This window comes from Muscardinus avellanarius (assembly GCF_963383645.1).
Source record: "Muscardinus avellanarius genome assembly, chromosome: 8".
Lineage (NCBI taxonomy): Eukaryota > Metazoa > Chordata > Mammalia > Rodentia > Gliridae > Muscardinus > Muscardinus avellanarius.
In genome coordinates this window covers 84,587,719-84,610,861 of record NC_137794.1, presented here as the reverse complement: position 1 = coordinate 84,610,861, position 23,143 = coordinate 84,587,719, and the positions used below count along the sequence as shown (strand labels likewise).

Below are 23,143 nucleotides of genomic sequence, written 5' to 3'. Positions count from 1 at the left end.
TAAAAGTTTATAGTCTTAAGATTTATATTTAGGTCTTTTATCTATTTTGAGTTTTATTTGTATATGGTGTTAGGTAAGGCTCCAATTTTATTCTTTTTCATGTAATTATTATTTTTCAACAATATTTAGTTAAAAGATTATTTCCCCCACCAAATGTTCATGGAAACCTTGTCAAAAATAACTTGACAATATATGGAAGAATTTATCTCTAGGCTTTTATTTAACTCCAATGGTTTATATATCTGCCTTTATAACAGTACTACATTTTTTCAATTATTGTAGCTTTATAAGGTTTGAAATCAGAAAATATACATCTTCTAGCTTTGTTCTTTTTCGAGATCATTTTGGGTATCTGGAGCCCATATTCCATATTAGGATAGATTTTTTCTGAAAAATAAATAAATAAATGTATGATAGTTTCACCTAAAAAAAATATTCTTTGGTAAGAAAGAAAGCAAAAAGAAATATTGAAATGTTATCTTTAAGTCATCAAAAGCTTGGTATCAGACAAATGAAACTCTTCTGTGAGATTATCATTTTTAATTTTGGATAAATTGCTATAATACTAGATGTCAACCACTAAGCCAAGCATGGGAAGGAGGGATGGGGAGGGAACGGGGTGGGGATCGGGTAGGGGCTAACTGGGTAATGTGTGCATGTATGTCTACAAAAGTTTTTTCTGTCCCATTATGATGTATGAATACAGTGCACCAATAAAAAAAATTAAATAAATAAATAAATTATCCAGTCCCAGGTACGCTGTTAAGAGTAGCACAGAGTGAACTAAGATGCTGCTATGTAATGGAACCATTGGCCCTCTGTCCCTCTAGCATAAGTCCACATTGATGTGCAAAGATTTTTAATTTGTTATCTTAGAGATTTTCCCAGGTGAAGCAAAGCAATGAGATTGATTTAAAAAATAATAAAACAGCTCAAATGGATCCAGTAACATATAAAAGGGCCAAGTAAATATCAAACCTCAAAATAATACATCTTTAAATCTGAGCTGGTACCAAGGCTATTCAAACATTATCATTCTCTTATGGTGATTTTTCTTTAGGGACTATGTCAATTAAGGGTGCTGGACTCAGGTCAGAAATTCTGGGTTTTTACCAGGTCTTTCAAAGGTATAACACTATACAAGTCACCAAGTCGCACTAAGCCTTAGTCTATTCAAATGAAAATTGAACATTCAATAATAAAATATGCATTGCTATTTATTAAGCTATATTAAATAGCATATGAAAAAGATTAATGAAAGTACTTTGCAAGCACTATACCATTTGCCTAAGATAAGGTTATAAGGCCTTGCTAATATTATTAAAGTCAACAATTCTCTAGCCAGAACACATCTGGCAATACCTGGAAGTATTTGGGTTTGCCACAGTGGGGTGTGGGAGTACTACATATTCCTAGTGGGTAGAATATTTCATGTTCATGATAACTTCTTTATTATAGTGCAGGATTAACCTCAAACCTATGAAAATTTCATGGTTAATCTAATCAAGTAATATATTTCTAACTATGCTTTGATGCTTTGGATTAATTTATATAGTCTTTGATATTATCTTAAGACTTTTTAAATGCTTTTTATTCCTAATTACATTCTTAAAAAAGAAAAGAAAAATACTTCAGGCTTAACTGTAGATCATTTTTTAAAAAACCAATGTCATCAAAAGCCAAAAGAAACTAATCTTTACAGTCACTATTTAAAATTCCACAAAGCAATTAAAGCTTATCTGTCACCATTATTCCTAGCCACTGGCAGTGTTACACAAAGTACATTTTTAAAACCTAATACTACAAAGTCAAATTTAAATATGACATTGAAAGAAACTTCTAAAAATATAAACTTTATTGCAAACTTAAACTTCATTTCATGAGTACTTTGAGTTAACAGAATAAAAACAGACACCCATCTGCTAAACATCATCCCTAAGCCATATTCCACATGTCTAAATTAATGCAATTAGAAAATTCATTTATACATATTTTATGCATTATAATTTACTCAAAGCACATATGAGCTCAAAGAAAATTCCATAAAGTTAGTGTGCTTTTCTACATGAAATAAATTAGTTACATTCTGGTACATGGTAGAAGAATGTCTTTGACCTAGTCTTTTGACATTGTTTTTGGAATTCTTCCAAGCTGTTGCATATATTGTTTCTAAATGTGTTGTCACATTTGGAGATACTAGAATTATTATACACTACCTAAGGGAAAAGAGATGTAGCTCAGTGGTAGTACCCTCAAGTACACTGAAGCCCCTGGGTTTGATCCTCAGTGTACCAAAAAAACACATAACTTTTCTTCAAAGTAGAAAACTCTCATTTAATTTTCAGGCCTGTCCACAACCATGGAACAAACCTAAAAAACTAATGATACAGCAAAAACTGAAGTAAAAGTACAAAAAAAATAGCTTCAAATAGAAGAATCATAATAAGAAACATGATAATATCTACTACAGCATCTCATGCAGATCTTGAGAAAGCTCGATCAGGGGATCCGCAACGGCGTAGATCCCCCATGAAGTATGTCTAGCATTCCTTTCTTCAAAAAATTATTTTAGGATTATTTGGATTAATATGTATAATTGGAATTTTATGTATAAGCATTATAACTAAAACTGATGGGCAGCGGCTTGTGAGAGACTCAGGCAGCAAAGATTTTTTCCCAAGGATAAAGTTTGGGCCAAACGTTAAGTTCAGACTGACCTTAGTTTGGACCAATGTATAAGATTAAGTTTAAGTCAGCCTTGTGATGTGAGACAAAGCATACTATGATTATTTAAATGTCTGGCACCCTTACCCTAAACTCTATAAAAAATAAAACTTTTCCCATCCTTGGAGATCCTGCTTGTACGGCTATGCCCTTGCTTTTCTGCCAAAAAAGAAAGTATAGAAATTGTAACAAATCCTGAATAAAATGGAGAAGCTTGAATCTGATCTTGTGTGGCAGCTCTTCTCTCATTGACCTCGGCTTTCTCTCTCACCATCACACGAACCTCGACTCATGCTAGAGCTGGACCCCGGCAAATAACAAATTTTTTTACTATTACATTTTCCAGAAAGGAACTGAATTAACTAATCTATGTCCATATTTTCATAAGATGAATAATTTTCATATTACAAAATGATGAAGCATGTAATTAAATGCTTTTGAGACCTCTGAAGAAAATCATCTTTTTCATTAGCATAGTAAAAAAATTTATGAAAATTAATACACTCCCAATTTCATCATCTTCTGATTATTCCTTGCATTTTTGTGGGGGTGGGGTTGGGGATTGAACCCAGGGGCCTCTACCTCTGAGTTATACTAACCTCAGCCCTATTTTTTTTTTTTATTCTTTATTTTGAAAGAGGGTCTCACTAAGTTGCAGGGAGCCTCACTAAGTAGCTGAGGCTGGCTACAAACCCATGATCTTTCTGTCTCAGCCTCCCAAGTACTGGGATTACAAGTGTGCACCACCATGCCCAGGTATCCCTTGCATTTTTTTCAGTGCTGATTTGCTTGCTAGAGTTTGGACTTGAATATTCCCCAAAGGCTCATGTGTTTAAAGGCTGTGTCTGTAGGGTGGAACTACCAGTTCGTGGAACCTTTAAGAAGTGGAGCCTAGTGAGAGGTCTTTGGGTTATTGGGGGAACACACTTTTTAGGTCGCTATGGGAGTGCACATGAAGGAGACTGGGGACCCTGGTCCCTTGTCCTCTTTCTCTTTTGCTTCCTGGCCACAAGATGAGCCATTTTGCTCTGCCATGTGCTCCCAGCATGATGTGTTACCTCACCACAGGCCCAAAAGTAATGAGACCAATCAGTAATCGTCTGGAGTCTCCAAGAATGTGAGCTAAAAGAAAACTGTTTCCTTAATAGATTATCTCAAATATTATGTTATAGTCATGGAAAGCTGATACATTATCTCTCACAATAAAGCACATAAAACCAACATATGGGTAACAGCTGGATTAATAAATAAAAAGTCAAAGCATCTAAGAAATATTTAAGATGTATTAGAGCCTAACAAAATTTTTCTTTATCTTTAAGCTAATATACAACTGTGGGTTAATAAAGCAACAAATGCTTTTATATGCTTCCAATTAGGATATTTTTATGCAGCCATTCTAATTCATTTTCCAATCTATTCTTAAAATTATGAAATCAAAGTTGGGCGTGGTGGCACACGCTTGTAATCCTGGCATTCAGGATCACGGTTCAGACAGCCTCAGCTACTTAGTGAGGCCCTCTGCAACTTAGTGAGACCCTGTTTCAAAATAAAAGAATAAAAAATGGGTCAGGGGGTGTAGCTCGGAGGTCAAATGCCCCTGGGTTCCATCCTCAAACCCACAAAAAAAAATTATGAAATCAAGAATTTCCTATTAATAAAGAATTCCACACTTCTAATAATTTGTTTAAAATCAAAGACTCGTGTAATTCAGAATGCTTTTTTCTTTAAAACTTGTTGCCAACAAGTGAGGCCAAAAGTAGAGCAACTCATTGTGAATGTGTGAGTTCCCAAAGCCTGTTTGCAGGTCACCGAGTTGGAACTTGAATACAATCTTGCATTGAAACAGGGTTATAAATGGTACTTCTTTTCCCAGGCCTTCCCAGAAAGCCTCAAAGCAGTTTAAAAAGAAATTAACATTAGATACGTGAAAGTAGACAAATAAAAAGGGTGCTCATCCAAAACATAAAATATATCTCTTAATCCATTTTCTACATTTCCTCCCCACATTTGGATATCTTTTCTAAGCTTTGTTAGACAGAAATATGTCTCTTGAGAGGGAAACATTAAATTAACCTCCATTTCCCACTACTATAAATTCCCCTACCTCCTCTAAACAAGTACCTGCAGTTGAACCTATATTCTGAAACCAGCATTTGTAACACTGTATTCTTGGGTCCTGAGTGTAGTTCAGTGGTAGAGTGAGCTAGCATATGTTAAAATCTGGATTCAATCCCTTGTACAAGTAAGTGAGGAGAAGGGAGAAAGGAGGAGAGGGAGAGGGGGAGGGAGGGAGAGTTAGAAGAATAGAGGGAGAGAGCGGGAGTAGGGGAGAGAGACAGAGAGAGAGAAAGAGATAAGGAATTTGGTATAGCAGAAATATACCTTTACCCCTTAAATGACATCACTGTGGGTGTGTATGCACAGGAATGTGCCTACTCTTGGAAAAGCACTAATGTAGGTATTAAGAATGAACTAAAATACCTTGTGAGGAAGAGAAGTATCCCACTCTAAAGATGACAAATGACAAACAACATTATGAAGATCTTTACTGGAGGAAATGAGGGAGTTAACCTGGTCATTGTGGTCACTAGTGGAGAAGTCCGAACTGAGATACTGGAAGGCGCTAAACCAAGTGGACAGAAGAGTAAACTCCTTGCCAAGACAGCCTTCCTTAGGGAGAGGGAACCTGGCAAGACCAAGGAAGGCCAAAGGTCAGAACAGGCAAAACTTTACAGAGCACAGTAGGAGTGTCCTTATCCTGACATCAATGGGAAAATCCTGAAGCGCATAAGCAGATCAGTGATGTGTCCTGACTGGGGTTTATAAAATAATTATCTTAGGTCAGTATTATCCCCCGAAGAAATCAAAACTCAAGCAATTAGGTCCCACAGTGGAGTTTGTGATGCAAGGGGTAGTCTAAGAAGGTCTCTACCCTTTCCACTGTGTACATGGCTCATAGAAGCTGGGACACATATGTAAGTCTACAGCAGCCAACAGGGTGGAAACGGAAGCGGCACACAGGACTCTCTCAGCCTTTCCTCCTGTCACCGTGTGGCTCAAACCCTGGAACTCAGTGGGGGCACAAGAATTTCTCCACCAGCTTTCCTCTCCGTCTCCTCCTGCCCGTCCCACCATATCACCCACCAGCCCTTACTGAAAGCCAGAGAAGGCTTCAAGGGGCATAGGGACAGACACAAAGGGTGATGAAGAGCTGCTAATCAGTCTACCATCTGAGCAAAGACTAGAAATATGAAGGAGAAATATAAATGAATGACCTAATGAAAGCAACACACAAGTGCCTGACAAAGACTTTCAGAGACTCCATGATAGAACATTGTCTAAGCAACAAATTAAACAAGGAACCTGGATGCTCTTGCAATCACAAATCGCGTCTCCTCAGGTAAATCACTCCAAGTGTCTTTCACTCCATTTCTCTAGAACCTGGCTCCATCTGGCTGCCCACTAAAGCAGCACTGCCTCTCATATGGATCAGATATGGAATGGCCCCCAAAGCCTCAAGTGCTCAGAGGTGGAGCTTTTGAGAAGTCATTAGGTCACCAGGGCTCTGACCTGATTGGCATATTAATCCATTAATGGCTGCACGGACTTCTGGGAGATGGGAACTAGTGGGAGGGAGGAGGTGGCTGGGGCAGTGCCTGGAAGAGTTCATCTTCTACCTGCCGGCACTCCCTCTGCCTCATGGCTGAGCTGAGCAGATGTCCTCCACCACGCCCTCCTGCCATGCTTCAGCCTCGGAGCCAGACAACCATGGACTGAACTATCCGAAACCATGAGCCAAAATAAATCTTTCCTCCTCTAAGTTGTCCTTATCAGGTATTATCATCACAGCAATAAAGAGCTGGATAACACAATGTAACCCTAAATTTAAGAAAACATATCCAAAAAACTTGCAAGTATTCTACTATATATTGCTGATTATACCAAACTTTGTGCCATCTAAGCACTTGAGAACTATTTTATTGTTTACTCACCAAAAGAATCAACGTGTATCAGTTAAGCTAGAATACTACCCTTCACTACAGCTAATTTGAAATCTTATATAGCTAATTTTTCTGTTTTTAATGTAGATTTTCTCCCCAGAGAAACTATATCTCACAGACAATATTTCCTAGAATGATCTAGTAAAAATTTTTTTTCTTTTTCTTTTGTGTGTGTATGGATACTGGGGATTGAACCCAAAGGCATTCTACCTCTAAGCTACATCCTTAGCTCTATTTTATTTTTTTATTTTGACACAGGGTCTCACTAAGTTTCAGAGAGCCTCACTAAGTTCCTGAGGCTGGCCACAAACCTATAATCTTCCTGTCTCACTTTCCCAAGTACAGAGACTACAAACATATATTATCAAGCCCAGAAAATTTTTTTCTTTTAATATTTGTCTTCAATTACAAGTTTACTTGATTTTTTAAAAATTCATTATCATCCCTCAGAGAAACAAGGGCAACCTTGTCTCTGAAAATTTACTCCAAGAGATTATATCCCACAATCAGAATCACTCAAATCTGGCTGTAAAACTGGTCTAAGATAATAAAAAGTTTTCTATGTGAGGTGTTTTGTCCTGGGGCACTTTTCTCTTACTGCTTCAACGGTTTCAGTTAGACACAGTAGTTTTCTCTCTTAAGAGTTTCTCAGTGTGGTCTAAGAAAATGGTGACTCCACCAGGAGTGGTGGCGCACGCTTGTAATCCTCGCGCTTGGGAGGCAGAGACAGGAGGATCACGCAAGTTCAAAGCCAGCCTTGCTGGCTTAAGAGACCCTGTTTCCAAATAAAAATATTTAAAAAATAGGTCTGGGAGTGTAGCCCCAGTACCAAAAAAAAAAAAAAAAAAGGGAATCCCATTTTCTCTCATTCACATCACATTAATTTTTCTGACTTTTAAATAGACTTCTATCAAATTTGTCATACAATATTGAGTTGGTACAGGTAGAACATACTTCATCTGAAAATCTGAAATCCAAAAATTTAAAATCTGAAATGCTCTAAAATATAAAACTTTTTGAAAGCCAAAACGATGTCACAAGTGAAAAATTTCACATTAAGCCTCAGATGATAGGTTGATGTCAAGATGCAAGCACACTAAAAAGCGTTATACAGGATTACCTTCAGATTAGATATATTAAGTATATACAAAACAAAAACGAATTTCACAATTTAAGCTGGGATCCCATCCTCAAGATATTTTATTATGTACATGCAAATATTCTAAAATCCAAAATGAGTCATGCTTCTAGTCTCAAGCATTTTGAATAAGAGATACTCAACCTATATAAAGGTGAGTAAATTTTTTTTTTTTTTTTTTTTTGTGGTACTGGGGATGGAACCCAGGGGCATTGTACCTCTGAGTTACACCCTCCTAAATGCTGGGAATACAAGCATGCATCACCACACCCAGCTAGGGTGAGTAATATTTTAAGAAATTACACTTTAAAAATCATTACAATAAAAAGAACGAAAGAGTAAGGAACGCCAGTTTACTTTCCCTCAAGAGGTTTCAGAATCATCCTCCTTCCCTACCCAATCACTGTTCTCTGCTTCTGAAGAGTTCTTCCAATAGAGTAAATAAATACTTAGAAAGGCCTTGGCATGCCATATTCTCCAAGTCGTTTTTGCAAAATTATTCTTCAAATAGAATTGTTTAAATAATAATTTTCAAAACTTCTGTTTAAATATATTCCTACTGCTTAAACAGAAATTTCCCCTGCACAGTCCTACAAACTGCCACCAAAGACTCTCAGAAGCTGAAAAAAAGTGGGCTGGCAAGTATTGAGTGTACTTAGAATATAATACAAGCTGGGGATGGTGGCGCACACTTGTAATCCCCGCGCTTGGGAGGCGAAGACAGGATGATCACACAGGTTCGAAGCCAGCCCCACTGGCTTAAGAGACCCTGTTTCCAAAAAATAAAAAGGTATAAAATAGGTCTGGGAGTGTAGCCCGGAGGTAGAAGGGCTTCCAGGAACCCCAGTACCACCAAAAAAAAGCCAGGCGTGGTGGCACAGGCATGTAATCCCAGAGCTTGGGAGGCTGAGACAAGAGGATGACACAGATTCAAAGCCAGCCTCAGCTACTTAGTGAGGCTCTCAGCAACTTAGTGAGACCCTGTTTCCAAATAAAATATAAAATAGGTCTGGGAGTATAGCCCGGGGGTAGAAAGCCCCTGGGTTCCACCCCCAGGACCACCAAATAATAATAATAATAATAATAATAATAATAATAATAATAATACAGAATACAAACTTCATGGTTAATATTATGTTTTAAAGTAGCACCTCTCTGTTGGTGATTGGAATGGACAGGAAATAGTTGGGCTGATAATCTTTTAGCTTTCGTTTCCTCTTCTTTACTTCATCACTCTTGATCCATTCACTTTCGTTACTCCTCTTTGAATTTATTTGGGGTACATCAGTGACTAGAGGGAAAAAGCCAAACAACAGTGAGTCTAGCAATTTAAGCAAAGATAACCTGGTGAGAAAAAGAAGGAAACAAGCAATATATAAGTATCAATCATTCATAATTGTCATCTCCAAACCTAAAGCAGGAGTTGGTGAACACTTCTATCCAGGACGTAATAGTGAACGGTTCCGGCTTTGTGGGTCACATGGTCTCTGTTACAACTACCCAGCTCTGACAAAACATAAATGAAGAAGTATATCGTGTTCCAATCAAACCTTATTAAAAGGCAGGTGGTCAGCCAGATTTGGACAAGGGGCCACAGAGTGCTAACCCCTGATCACATACTTAAGGATCATTTTTTCCCACAGGTAAGTTTTTCTACCACTAGGAAAGAGCAATTTTTCATCTCTCCCCAGTGACCTGACTTCCTTCCACTGGACCTCACCTCCAAACGGTTCCACCTGGGGACAAGCCTTCAACACATGAGGCTTTGGCTAGACATTCAAGAGCCAAACTATAACACCTGGGAAATGTCAGAAGGTCTCTAGAATCAATAAAATTCTTCCCTCTGGCCAAAGATGAGACAATTTCAGCTTCAAATTCAATAATAAATTCAATGGTTTAAAGCAATCAAATATGATAAACTTACCAATTCATAATGATACTAGAAAGAAATATTAAAACCAAAACTCACAGGTCACCTTTGGAGAATTCCAGATAGCCATTATTTTAAAAATGTGATTAGAAAGGGTAAAAGTCAAGGATGTATCCTGCCTTTCCTTATAACCAAATAGTCATACAGGAAATAAAATAGCTAAGGTAAAGCTCTTCTATATTAACATTCCCAGCTAAAATGTACAGAAGGATACAAATTTATTAGAAATAAAGGAACAAAGAAATATGTTAAATGATCAGGATAAGGAAACCTATACAACCTAATTTCTTTAACAACAATAAATATACACACAAAAAAAAAACTAAACAGAGGAACAAACTAAACATGGTATTTAAAAGACCAGAGGCTTTTAGCTTTTATTTATTTATTTTTTTTTATTTTTTATTTTTTTTTTGGTGGTACTGGGGTTCCTGGAAGCCCTTATACCTCCGGGCTACACTCCCAGACCTATTTTATACTTTTTTTTTAATATTTGGAAACAGGGTCTCTTAAGCCAGCACAGCTGGCTTCGAACCTGTGCGATCCTCCTGTCTCTGTCTCCCAAGCGTGGGGATTACAGGCATGCGCCACCATGCCTGGCTTAAATTTTTTTATATCTTACCTATTCTAAACTGTATCCCTGTTTGTAGCAACTGATTGTTGATTATTTCAAACATTCCACAAATCTATTTTACATAAAACCAGAAAAGGAAAAGCATATTCTCTCAAAATAATGGTTATATTCGCAACTCTTAACAATTCTAGTATCATGAGAATGACACGGCATAAAACCCTAACTCAGAATACAACTTCTCAGCCGGGCTCAGTAGCACACGCTTGTAATCCCAGCATTTGGGAGGCTGAGACAGGAGGATCACAGTTCAAAAACAGCCTCAGCTACTTGGTGAGGGCCTTTCCAAGTCAGTGAGACCTGTTTCAAAATAAAGAATAAAAAATAGGGCTGGTGGTGTAGCTCAGAGGTAGAATGCCTCTGGGTTCCATACCCAGTACCACACACACAAAAAAAAATTCTCAGTAATAAAGTAGCACAAGATTTGTCTAAATAATTTCTTAGCTTTCCATAATCTTATCTTCTCCTTAACTTTCCTTTGAACTGGATACTCTAGCACATTCTTTTGTTAGTCAGCATAGATAGTACAAAGCTTAAAAGTATCTGATGAGGCCGGGCATGGTGGTTCAAGCTTGTAATCCCAGCATTCGGGAGGCTGAGACACGGGATAGGGTTCCCAGACAGCCTCAGCTACTTGCCAAGGCCCTTGTAACTCAGTGAGACTCTGTTTCAAAAATAAAAAGACTAAACCAGGTGTGGCACACATTTGTAATCCCAGGAATTGGATAACTGAGACAGAAGGATCGAGGTTTGCAGACAGCCTCAGCTAATACTTAGTGAGGCCCTTTGCTACTCAGTGAGACCCTGTTTCAAAATAAAGAATAAAAGATAGGGCTGGGGTGTATCTCCGAGGTAAAATGCCCCTGGGTTCCATCCCAGTTATCGCAAAAAAAGAAAAAGTATTGGATGAGAACTGGGAAAAAAGGAAAAGAATCCTATGATGCAGTTATATCAACCCAGTGAGTCTGTTGATTTACAATCCATCTGCTTCACACTAAGTTCCAAATCTCTTTTCTCTCATTGAATAGTTATTTATAACATTTACTTGTATAGCCAAAGTATGGAATCCCTTTGCTTTTCCTTATTGAACTTTATTTTTAACTTTGAAACTGTAATCCAGGTTCTAAAGGATAATCTAATATTATGCTTTTTACTTACTTCTGCTTGAAAAATATAAAGAGGAAAACAGTCAAAACTATCTGGTTTACTGATAAAAGTATTAAAGATAAGCGGCCATAGAAACAAAATGCGCCCTGTGCCTTGGGTCTTTCACTGAATTGTTTAGAGCTTTCTTGGTTAGTAAAAAGACATCAGTGGAAGTACAGCTGGCTCATACTCATCACATAAATTTAATTTAATCCATTTGTTAATTTTCATAATGATTCTGATAGCCATTTTAATGTGTTCTAATGAATCTGGCCTTGTTGACAAAGGCCGTAACTCTCTGATACATGCATTTGCTTTTTTAACTAAGGCACCACATGTCACTTTATGTAAATTATATAATTTTTCCTCAAGTTCTATTTATTCACTCAAAAACTACAAAGGAGTGAGTTATGGAAGAAATTAATTTAATTAAGTACTCCATCTGTTATTGTGGGTTGATTGTTTTCACACTTGTTCTTAATTAAAAGGCTGAAAATGAATTAGACAGTTTTGATATTTCTAATTATTATTTAAGCAGTTTAAATTTTTGAAGTAATCATTCCAAAACCTTTTTAACTGTATGACTCAAAATATTATCTTCTATATTTCATACAATTATTATCTCAGACTCTATAAATAATTTTTGGCAAATTACTAAAATTTAGCTGGATGTGGTGGTGCACGGTTGTAATCCCAGTACTTAGAAGGCTGAGACAGGAGGATCAAAGATTCAAGGCTAGCCTCAGCAGCATAGCAAGGCCCTCTACTCCTTAGTGAGACCTTCTTTCAAAGTAAAAAAGAAAATAGGGCTGGAGGTTCAGAGGTAGAATACTACTAGGTTCAATTCCCAGGACTAAAAAAAATTACTAAAACTTTCTATATAAATAATTTTACTTCCTTTCTTGGGTTTTGTTGGGATTAAGAAAGAAAATGAAGCCAGGAATGGTGGAACACACCTGTAATCCCCCAGGTTCACAGCCAGCCTCAGCAACTTAGGCCCTCCACAAGTTAGAGAGACCCTATTTCAAAATAAAATTGTAAAATAGGGTTGGGGGTGTATCTCAGAAGTAGAATGTCCCAGGTCCCATCCTGAGTACAATAAATTAATTAGTTAATTAAATAGGGCCAAAGGTATAGCTCAGAGGCAGACTGTCCCCCTGGGTTCAATCCCCAGAGGCGTGCATGCATGTACACACACACACACACACACACACACACACACACACACACACACAGCAAAACATTGAGCAATGTGCTTAAAGCACTCGATTACAAATGTTTAACTGAGCAAATATATTTAGAATTTTCTTTTTCTTTCTTTCTTTCTTTTTTTTTTTTTTGCAGTAGTGGGGATTGAACTCAGGGGCATTTTATCTCCAAGACACAATCCTAGCCCTATCTTGTATTCTTTATTTTGAAAAAGGGTCTCACTAAGTTGTGGAGGGCCTCACTAAGTAGTTAAGGCTGGCCTAGAACCTCCAATCCTTCTGTCTCAGCCTTCCAAGTACTGGGATTACAAACGTGCACCACCACACCTGGCTTTATTTAGAAAAATTTTTGGCAAATTTACATCAATGAAAAGTTACTAAGGATAGTTTTGTGCAACAACCTCTTACAGATTTAACATGTACTAAGAAATGAATTTTTCCCACAATCTTGGGAGATAACTACCATTATTAAGCCAATGTTACAGACAATAAAATTGAACCTAGAAAAAGCATAAAACAAAAAAGCACAGGAGTGCCGGGTGTGGTGGCACACGCTTGTAATCACCGCGCTTGGAAGGCAGAGACAGGAGGATCGCGCAGGTTCGAAGCCAGCCGCGTGCTGGCTTAGGAGACCCTGTTTCCAAATTAAAATGTAAAAACAGGTCTAGGAGTGTAGCCCGGAGGTAGAAGGGCTTCCAGGAACCCCAGTACCACCAAAAAAAAAAAAAAAAAAAGCATAGAAGTAAATTCTGAACCCTGAAAGTCTGACTCCAAGCACTAGTTTTTACCCACCACAGTGTAAGAGTATGGTGAATGCTCCCTTAACGGACAGCAGCAGAGGGGAATGAAGAGAAATGAGCTTGTCACTACCTTTGCTTGTCAATTCAATGAAGCCTAACTCTTTAAGAGCAAGTTTTAACCACACACAATTTTTAATTGAATTTCTCATAAAAAGAATAAAGGCCACTCATAAAATTTGAGGATTAGAGAAAGGAACAAAAATTGTTAATAAATCTGCTCCCTTAATACAATCACTATGAAATTTGGTGACAGATCACATAAAGTATTTACACAGCTGTAAAAAATAGACATAATTTTGGCCCTACTTTTTTTCATTTTGCATCACATATACATTCCACGTATATGAAATGTTCCATATGTTATAGCACTATTTTCAAAACTTTTATTTGCAATAACAAATAACTGCATAATATGTAATCTAGAGGCATTAATATAACTTAATCAGTCATTCCTTAAATCTTGGATATTTGCATTTTTTTCCTAGTACTCTTACTATGTAAAAATCACTGTGGCATAAATATTTGTGAATAAAACTTCTTTACAGTCTTAAAATTAAAGTTTAAAGCTCAATAAGTATGCTGGGTTAATGTATCTCCTCAATTTGTTCTTTTATTCATCTACTTGTGTTTTGTTGTTGTTGTTGTCATTTGTTTTTATGTAACTGGGGATTGAACCCAGAGCCTCGAGCATACTAAGCACTTTACCAAGGAGCTACAGGGTCTTGAGACAGGGTCTCACTAACTTGCAAAAGCTGGCCTAGAACTTGTGATCTTCCTGCCTTAGTCTTCCGAGTATCTGGAATATTAGGCATGTGCTACCAACCCAAATGATCTTATTTGTTTTTAATAAGAAAATAAAAAGGATATCAACTATATGTATTATCTGGGGCAAATGTTTTTGCCCTAAGACTCTCATAATAAAATCTAGTGTGTAGTCATATACCACATAAGGACATTTTGGTCAATGGTGGACCACATATATGATAGTGGTCCCATAACACTATATCACCTAATGACATCACAGCCATGTGAGTTTGGACGTATATTCTGTGATGTTTCCAAGACAAAATTGCCTAATGAGGCAGTTCTCAAGACTCATGTCTCTGTGTGATATATGTCTTCCCTGTTAATTATAGAGAAGATACAGAACATAATTTGTCTTTTTTAAAATTGACTCAGAATAATCATTGACTACATAATGTATACACTAAGAGTCTATCTTTGATACCATATTTTTCTATTAAAAATTTAGAGGTTTCAGTTGATATTTTAAGATCTGAGTTCAAGTATTTTAAGTATGTCAATTTAATAGTATAAGCTAATAAGTAATAAAATAGTAATCTCCCATAGCTCAAAAATCTCCAAGATTAGAATTCTGGGTGAGTAAAATAAGAATTACTTCAACAGAAGGAGAACCTAAATCCACATTTAAGAAAGACGTGACTAAAAATCAACTCTTGAATTTACTTTCAAATTTTGATTTATATGTGGCTTGATGCCGGGCATGGTGGCACACGTTTGTAATCCCAGCATTCAAGAGGCTGAGACCAGATGATCACAGTTCACAGACAGCCTCAGCTACTTAGTGAGGCCCTCTGCAACTTAATGAGACCCTGTTTCAAAATAAAGAATAAAAATAGGGCAGGGAGTATAGTTTGAAGGTCAAATGCCCCTGGATGCCATCCCCAGACCCGCAAAAATAAATAAATGAATGAATGAATGAATGAATAAATAAATGTGGCTTGACAGTTAAAGAGCTGTGATTCTCTTAAGAGACTAGAGTCAATTAAATTAAAGCTCTCCACAGAGTCACACTGTGAAAAGCATACTAAACTATTCCCATCAGCAGGAGAATGACTCTCCATTGCAGACTCCCATTAGACTTTCAGAGGCAGGGTAACAGCAGCATCAAACATCTTCTGGATAGTTTACTGGGGTTCTAACCAATTCACCCATAATGCTTCCCTGATAAAAAGAAGAAAACCATCCAAGTCCAAGTAGACTCCTGACCACTGCTAGATTTCTCCTACAACAGGTCTAGCATGTGGAGCCAAAGATGCAGCACAGGTTATATGACTTTTGCTCACCATTTCTAAAGATTTTTTGTGCTTTATTTCTAATTTATTTCTATATTCTAATATGCAATTCTAGTGTATCTTATGTCCTAGTATTTAATTATAACATTTAACTGCATTTAATATTTCCATGTATATTTCTAGTAAAATAGCATCTTCATAAATAAAACCCAACAACAAAAATATAAAGACCCATTTCAGCCAAACAGACCACACGCCACCTGTATACCCACACTGAAGTTGACACTGAGGGTTACTCAACATTTCAGGAAGAGTTTTCTCACTGGCAAGGATTCCCCTTCCCACGATGTTTTTGTTAGAACTATTTTTCTCATTGCTCTACCAGAGTTTCTATCAGCAAAAAAAAAAAAAAATTGACAGTTAACTCACAACTCCTTCATGCAGAAGAAAACTGAAGCAACCACAAGCATCAACCAGCAACCTGACAATTTTAAGGTTGTTATCCGCTATAGAGCCAGAAGAATGATTAAATTATCATGGCACTAAATACAAGAGGAAGACAGATTAAGTCCACTCAAGCAACAAACTAATTATCCTGCATTTGAGGAACAAATGCTATTATTATATCTGTTTTAAGGTTTAAATGTTGAAAACAAAATTCTTAATTTTTATACATTTTCAAAAACCTCACTTCACAAGAACAAGTTAGTCGTTCCTGGGTTGCAAAGAATTGTACTATTTGGTCCTTAGTGTTGTCTAAAAAGTTATAAGAGCCAAGCATGTTAATGCACACTTGTAACCCCAGCATTCTGGAGGCAGAGACAGGAAGATCACAGTTCTCAGTCAGCCTCAGCTACTTAGTGAGGCCCTCCACAACTCAGTGAGACCCTATTTCAAAATAAAGAATAAAAAATTTAGCTGGGTGTATAGCTCAGAGGTAGAATGCCCCTGAGTTCCATCCCCAGTACCAAAAAAACTTATGATAAAAATTAGATATAAATAATTTATTAGATAATAAATTATCCTCAAATAACTAAGGGATACGTTTCAAAGGTCTTATAAAATAACATCGAGACATTATTCTACATGTTTTACTGCTTTCTTGAACACATTTCCTCTTGCAATCTGTACAATAACCTTATGAGGTAAGCAAGAAGGAATTATAATACACAGTTTATAGTTAAAGAAGACTAGCTCATACAGTTTAGATGTCCAAAGCCATACAGGTAGAAAATCAAATAATCACAACTTAAAACACAAGTTTTCTGTTCTTCTCATTATATCACACTGCCCATGTATAAGCCGGAGCCTGGAATTTGAATCCCATCTTCCCACAAAAGTAACTTTACACATAGTAGTTTGGAATGTAAATTAAATTTTCACTCATTAAGTCCTAAACTAACAAATAGGGGTATGCTGTATAGCTAAAAATGATCTTTAGTGAGCTTTCCTGAGCCACTAATATATATGGCTAACACCACTTCTTCAGTAAGAAATATACCAAATCTTCAGAAAAAATATCCTACTTGCATGAATGACTGGATATGCTTCCCAATGTCCACCTTCTGCAGAAGCAGCTGTCCTTTCCAAAGAAGAAATTTAAAGCAACTCACAAACACATCCCCTTCCTTCTTTCTAGTCCCAGTGGCCACTTGTTTTCTAAGAATGCAAATTCTTCAAATGGAGGTTTCACTAACAGCTGTTAAACTTACATTGTTCTTCCTTATAGGCTGAGCGGACACCTCTTCATGTATCCTTTTTCTCCTAGATTACAGAATGGGAAAGACTGGCCAATAAAACACCTGAGATTTCATATATTCTAAGTAGTCCTCTTCCTTCACGACTACCCATAAAAACCAGGTTCACTGCATCCAGAAGACAGTGAGACAGAGAGGAGTGTGATTTGAGACTGGCTGAACATCAGAACCACACAGATATTTAAAAAAAAAAAAAAAGATTCTCTGCCTTGCTGCAAAAGAGGGGGAAAAAAGGAACTGCACTTTAACAGAAAATTCCAAAGATCAGTCAAGTTCAAGGAGAGTGAGTATGAAGGAAAGAGCTCTAAGTTCAGACTTATCCCCAAGACTCATATCCCTGCCAAACCTCAAGGAAGCCTTCCTCAATACCCTCTACCTCCACACATCCCTACCCCATGTACTTCTACGACATCCTAGAACAGTACGTATACATTATACCTGCTCATAGAGTGACTCCACAATGAAGTTGTGAGCCTCCTGAACATCAAGACTGCCAGGTGTGCAGATATCCCCAATGTCTAGCACCTTTACCAAAGAATCAGAGATTCTATAACTAGTTCTTTTCAATTTGGGAAATTTAGTCAATTTATTTACCTTCTCTATGTCACTGTTTTCTCCTCTCAAAAATGAAGGAACTAGGCCGGGCGTGGTGGCGCACACTTGTAATCCCCACGCTTGGGAGGTAGAGACAGGAGGACCACGCAGGTTCGAAGCCAGCCACGCACGCTGGCTTAGGAGACCCTGTTTCCAAATAAAAATGTAAAAAAATAGGTCTGGGAGTGTAGCCCAGAGGTAGAAGGGCTTCTAGGAACCCCAGTACCACCAAAAAAAAAAAAAAAGAAAAATGAAGGAACTAAACTAGATAATTTCCTGTGTAGACTTCAGGCACAGGATCTCAGTCATTAAACACACACACACACACACACACACACACACACACACACAGACATACGTATATATGTATGTGTATGTATGTATGTGTGTGTGTATATATATTCCCCCCTTATGTGCAGGAAATACATTCTGAGACCCCCAGTGCACACCAGAAAACACAGATAGTATAGAACCCTATATAAATTACACACACACAACACACACACACACACACACACACACACACACACACACAATCCCCCTTCCTTATCTGTAGGACATATATTCTGAGCCTCCAGTGCAAACCAGAAAGCACAGATAGTATGGAACCCTATATAAATTATACACACATACATATACACACAGCTACCTATAATAAGGTTTACTTTATAAATTAGGCACAGTAAGAGATTAACAACAATAAGTAATAATAAATCAGAAAAATTGTTAATAGAAAAATAAATAGCCCAATATTAAGTAAAATATGAGTTCCTTGAACATAAGCTCTGCAATAACATTACCAGTCCATTTGATAATCAAGATGGCTCTTAAAAGACTAACGCATAGGTATCAAATAGCAATGTTTACATAAGGATGCAACAATGAGTGGCAGAAAATATGTAGTCACTAAATATTTGTTGACTGTTTGATGCCTTTCTTTATTTTCTTGTTAACACAATAACCTGGATAATATCTATCACATTTTCAATGGAAGTAGTCCCAAACATCTTGGACAGTACTATTTTTACAATGACACAAAATTCATACATATATATATATACATACACACATATGTATATGTATATGTATATGTATATATATATATGTAGTACCAGTAATATTTCAATCAAGTAAGCATTGGTTCTCAGAAACTTGCAGAAAGAGTTCTAAGGACTCAATAGATTCAGTAGGTGCATATTCAATTGAAAGTTTAACTGTTTCCAACACCAGCCTGTTAAGCTCCCTAAGGGTAAAACAAGGTCTATCTGTTCAATGACAGACCCTCCCAATGCATATCCAACTACTTGGCAGATATCAAACATCCCCTAACCACTTACTAAATGAATAGATACTACTGAAATGAGCAGAGGCTCCAGAACAACTAAGTGAGCTTATTATAAACCACAAAATGATCTGGCCCATTACATTCAGAAGTAGCTTATCAACTATAGAAAGCTCAAGATTTTGTGAGATTGTAATATTATCTGCGATAGTTTTAACAACATGCTACCAACAGGTAACTATTATTTAACAAACAAAACTCAAAAAATGACAGATATTTAAAGTGAAGTTATTTATTAAGGAAAATATAACTAAATTAACTGCTTCTAAACACATTTATTTAATAAAGTACTTACTTCCACAATCATCTTTAATATCTATAGTAGCAAGTGGCATGTTTATTAGAGAATCCAGTGTCTTGGCTTCAAAATTCTCTGACATTTGCCTTTCTCCTGACACATTTTCATACTCAGGATTTATTCCTCCTTTAACACAGAACAAAAAGGGGGAAAAAAAGCATTAGTTATTTTTAAAGCTCAGATCCTAAACCAAAACAACTTAGATAACTGAATTCAATATAAAATAAAATCTAGTTGGGCACAGTGGCACATGCTTGTAATCCAAGTACTTGGGGGCAGACACAGAAGAATCACAGGTTTGTGGTCAGACTCAGCAATTTAATGAGCCTTGGTTGAAAATAAAAAATAAAATACAGCTGGGGGTGTACCTTAGAGGTTAATAACCCTTAGGTTCAATCCTGCACCAAAAAAAAAAAAAGAAATTTAATAAGAGGTACCACTTATATCTAAAAATATTATAAAGCTATTTAAACATTTATTCCATATTTATATTTTTATAAGTGCATTTTTATGTTAAACAACAAGCTTCTAAAACTTTAACAACAAGTTTCTAAAACTTCTAAAACAGAGTCTTCAACTCAGGGTTAGATGAAGACAGAGTTAGTTAATCTTGAAGCTCTTTTATTGCTATATTTTATTAATTCTAAAACTATTTTTTCTCATATCTTTTGAAAATAAACTAACAAGATTTAGCCATTCTTTTCATGTTCATTTTTAATATCAATTATATGTTCTCATTTGTACAGGTTCTGACCTTTTATATGTGTTTGTGGGGTGGGAGAATACTGGGATTGAACTCAGAGACATTCTACCTCCTAGCTACACCCCCAGCCCTTCTTAGTTTTTGTAGACTTACTAGGTTACTGAGAGTCTCACTAAGTTGCTGAGGCTGATCTTAAACCATTGATCCTCTTGTCTCAGTCTCCCAACCCAGCTCTGACCTATATTTTATTTCTACCACAAACTTTTTTTTTTTTAATGCAGTACTATGGATGGAACCCAGGGACTTTCTACCTCCAAGCTATACCCCCAGCCCTATTTTTTATTCTTTTTATTCTGACAGGGTCTCATTGAATTGCAAAGGGCCTCAATAAGTAGATGAGGTTGTCCACAAACCAAGATCCTCCTGTCTCAGCCTCCTAAATGTTGGGATTACAAGCGTGCACCACCAAACCATACCTGGCTGCCACAAAGACATTTGAAAAGTGTATTTAAAAAAATTTATTTTGTTCTCCGTTATTACACCTAACACTGGAATTCGTTAAAAATAAATAGCTCTAAATATGTGTTTTTTGAAATTCAAGTATAAAAATCAAATGATGCTGAGTTTCTATAACAGCATTCCCATAGTATATACTAATATTAAATTCACAGTTCATATTTATTTGTTCTTTGTTTTCTTGCTATGGGTAGAAAAACACATATTGTGGGTGGAGGTTAAAGAAAAAAAGGACATGTGTTTAAATTGATAAAGTTAATTGCTAAGTTTATCAGCTGGTGGTCTCTCCGGTATCGCTACTGTCCATACCTTTACTGAAAGACACAAATGTCATTTGGACTAATATTGAACAGAATTCTCAGACATCTATATAATATTTATTCCATGTATTCACTGAAAACTAATTTAGCACTCAAAATATTTTTAAAAATGTTATTTCATTCTGTTGTAATCTTCTATTTGCAAATACAATACCTGTAAAACACATTTCATTATAAATGTAGTTTATATAACTATCATAAGTCATAGTTAACCTGTATAACAAAAACTGCAATTTTTATTGCAATTTGAGTCGTTCATACTATTGTTTTCTCACCTTTCTTTTCTCTCTCTCTCTCTCTCTCTCTCTCTCTCTCTCTCACACACACACACACACACACACACACACACACACACTTATTTCCTGGATAAATGAAAAAGCATTAACAAAAGCTATTTTTTAATAAATTAAAGTCAATGTTAAAAATAGTAACACGGGTACTTTTTTGTTGTTTTTTAGTACTAGGAATCAAACCCAAAGATATTCTACCTCTGAGCTATACCCTATACCTTTAGCCCTTTTTTATATTTTTGTTTTTGAAACCAGGTCTCGATAAGTTGCTAAGAGTCTTGCTATGTTGCTGAGGCTGTCCTAAAACCTGTGACTCCCCTACTTCAGTCTCCAAGTACCAAGTACTGGGATTACAGGTGTGTGCCACCATGTCCAGCATAGTGTTTTTGTTTGTTTTGGTCCTTTTTTTTTTTTTTTTTTTTTTTTTTGCAGTACTGGGGATTGAATTCAGGAGCAGTCTACCTCCAAGCAACACCCTCTGCCCTATTTTTTTTAATTATTATTATTCTTTATTTTGAAATAGGGTCTAAGTTGCTGAAGGCCTCAGTAAGTAACTGAGGCTGTCCACGAACCAAGATCCTCCTGTCTCGGCCTCTCAAGTAATGGGATTACAAGCATGCACCACCACTCCTGGCTAGCATATTGTGTTTTTAATAATGCAATTTTTTTTTCCAATGAAATATTTTATTTATTTATTTTTTTTTAAATTTATTTTTTATTGGTGCAATGTATTCATACATCATAGTGGTATAAATAAGATACTTTTGTAGACATACATGCACACATCGCCCAGTTAGCCCCTACCCGATCCCCACCCCATTCCCTCCCCATCCCTCCTTCCCACGCTTGGCTTAGTGGTTGACATCTAGTATTATAGCAATTTATACAATATTAACATTGATAATCTCACATAACAGTTTCATTTGTCTGGTACCAAACTTTTGATGACTTAAAGATAACATTTTAATATTTCTTTTTGCTTTCTTTCTTACCAGAGAATTTTTTTTTTCTTTTTTTTTTTTAGGTGAAACTATCATACATTTATTTATTTATTTTTCAGAAAAAAAATCTATCCTGATGTGGAATATGGGCTCTAGATACCCAAAACAGTCTCAAAGAAGAACAAAGCTAGAAGATGTATATTTTCTGATTTCAAACCATATAAAGCTACAATAATTGAAACAGTGTAGTACTGTTCTAAAGGCAGATATATAAACCATTGGAGCTAAATAAAAGCCTAGAGATAAATTCTTCCATACATTGTCAAGTTATTTTTGACAAGGTTTCCATGAACTTTTGGTGGAGGAAATACTAGTCTTTTAACTAAATATTGTTGAAAAATAATAATAAATGAAAAATAATAAAATTGGACCCTTACCTAACACATATACAAATATTAACTCAAAATAGATAAAGGACCTAAATATAATTCTTAATACTATCAGCTTTTAGAAGAAAATCTGGGTCATAAAACCTCACAACATTGAAATTGGAAGTGATTTCTTGGATATGATTTCAATGGCACAGGCAACAAAAGGGTAAATAAACTCCCTTAAAAAATAAAAAAATATTGTATATCCAAAGACAATGTAAACAGAGTTAAAAGTTACTGATGCTCTTCCAAGAGTTCCTCCTATGACCCATTTCTCCCTAACTCTCACATATTAGGGAAAGCATCTGATTTCTTATTTTTTGTGCCTGACTAATCT

General features: G+C 36.2%; 1 protein-coding gene across 3 annotated transcripts in view; it reads right to left on the bottom strand.

The window, feature by feature from the left end:
* Nucleotides 1–19,726, bottom strand: part of AKAP7 (A-kinase anchoring protein 7) — a gene marked incomplete at both ends in the record, with an annotated part of 165,374 nt that extends 145,648 nt beyond the window's left edge. For all 3 annotated transcript variants that reach the window (XM_080700531.1, XM_080700530.1, XM_080700532.1), the window contains 2 exons: nucleotides 9,015–9,154; nucleotides 19,603–19,726. In XM_080700531.1, coding sequence (XP_080556657.1) covers nucleotides 9,015–9,154; nucleotides 19,603–19,687 — 225 coding nt within the window. The remainder of the gene's footprint in view (nucleotides 1–9,014; nucleotides 9,155–19,602) is intronic.
* Between the last annotated feature and the right edge of the window lie 3,417 nt (nucleotides 19,727–23,143).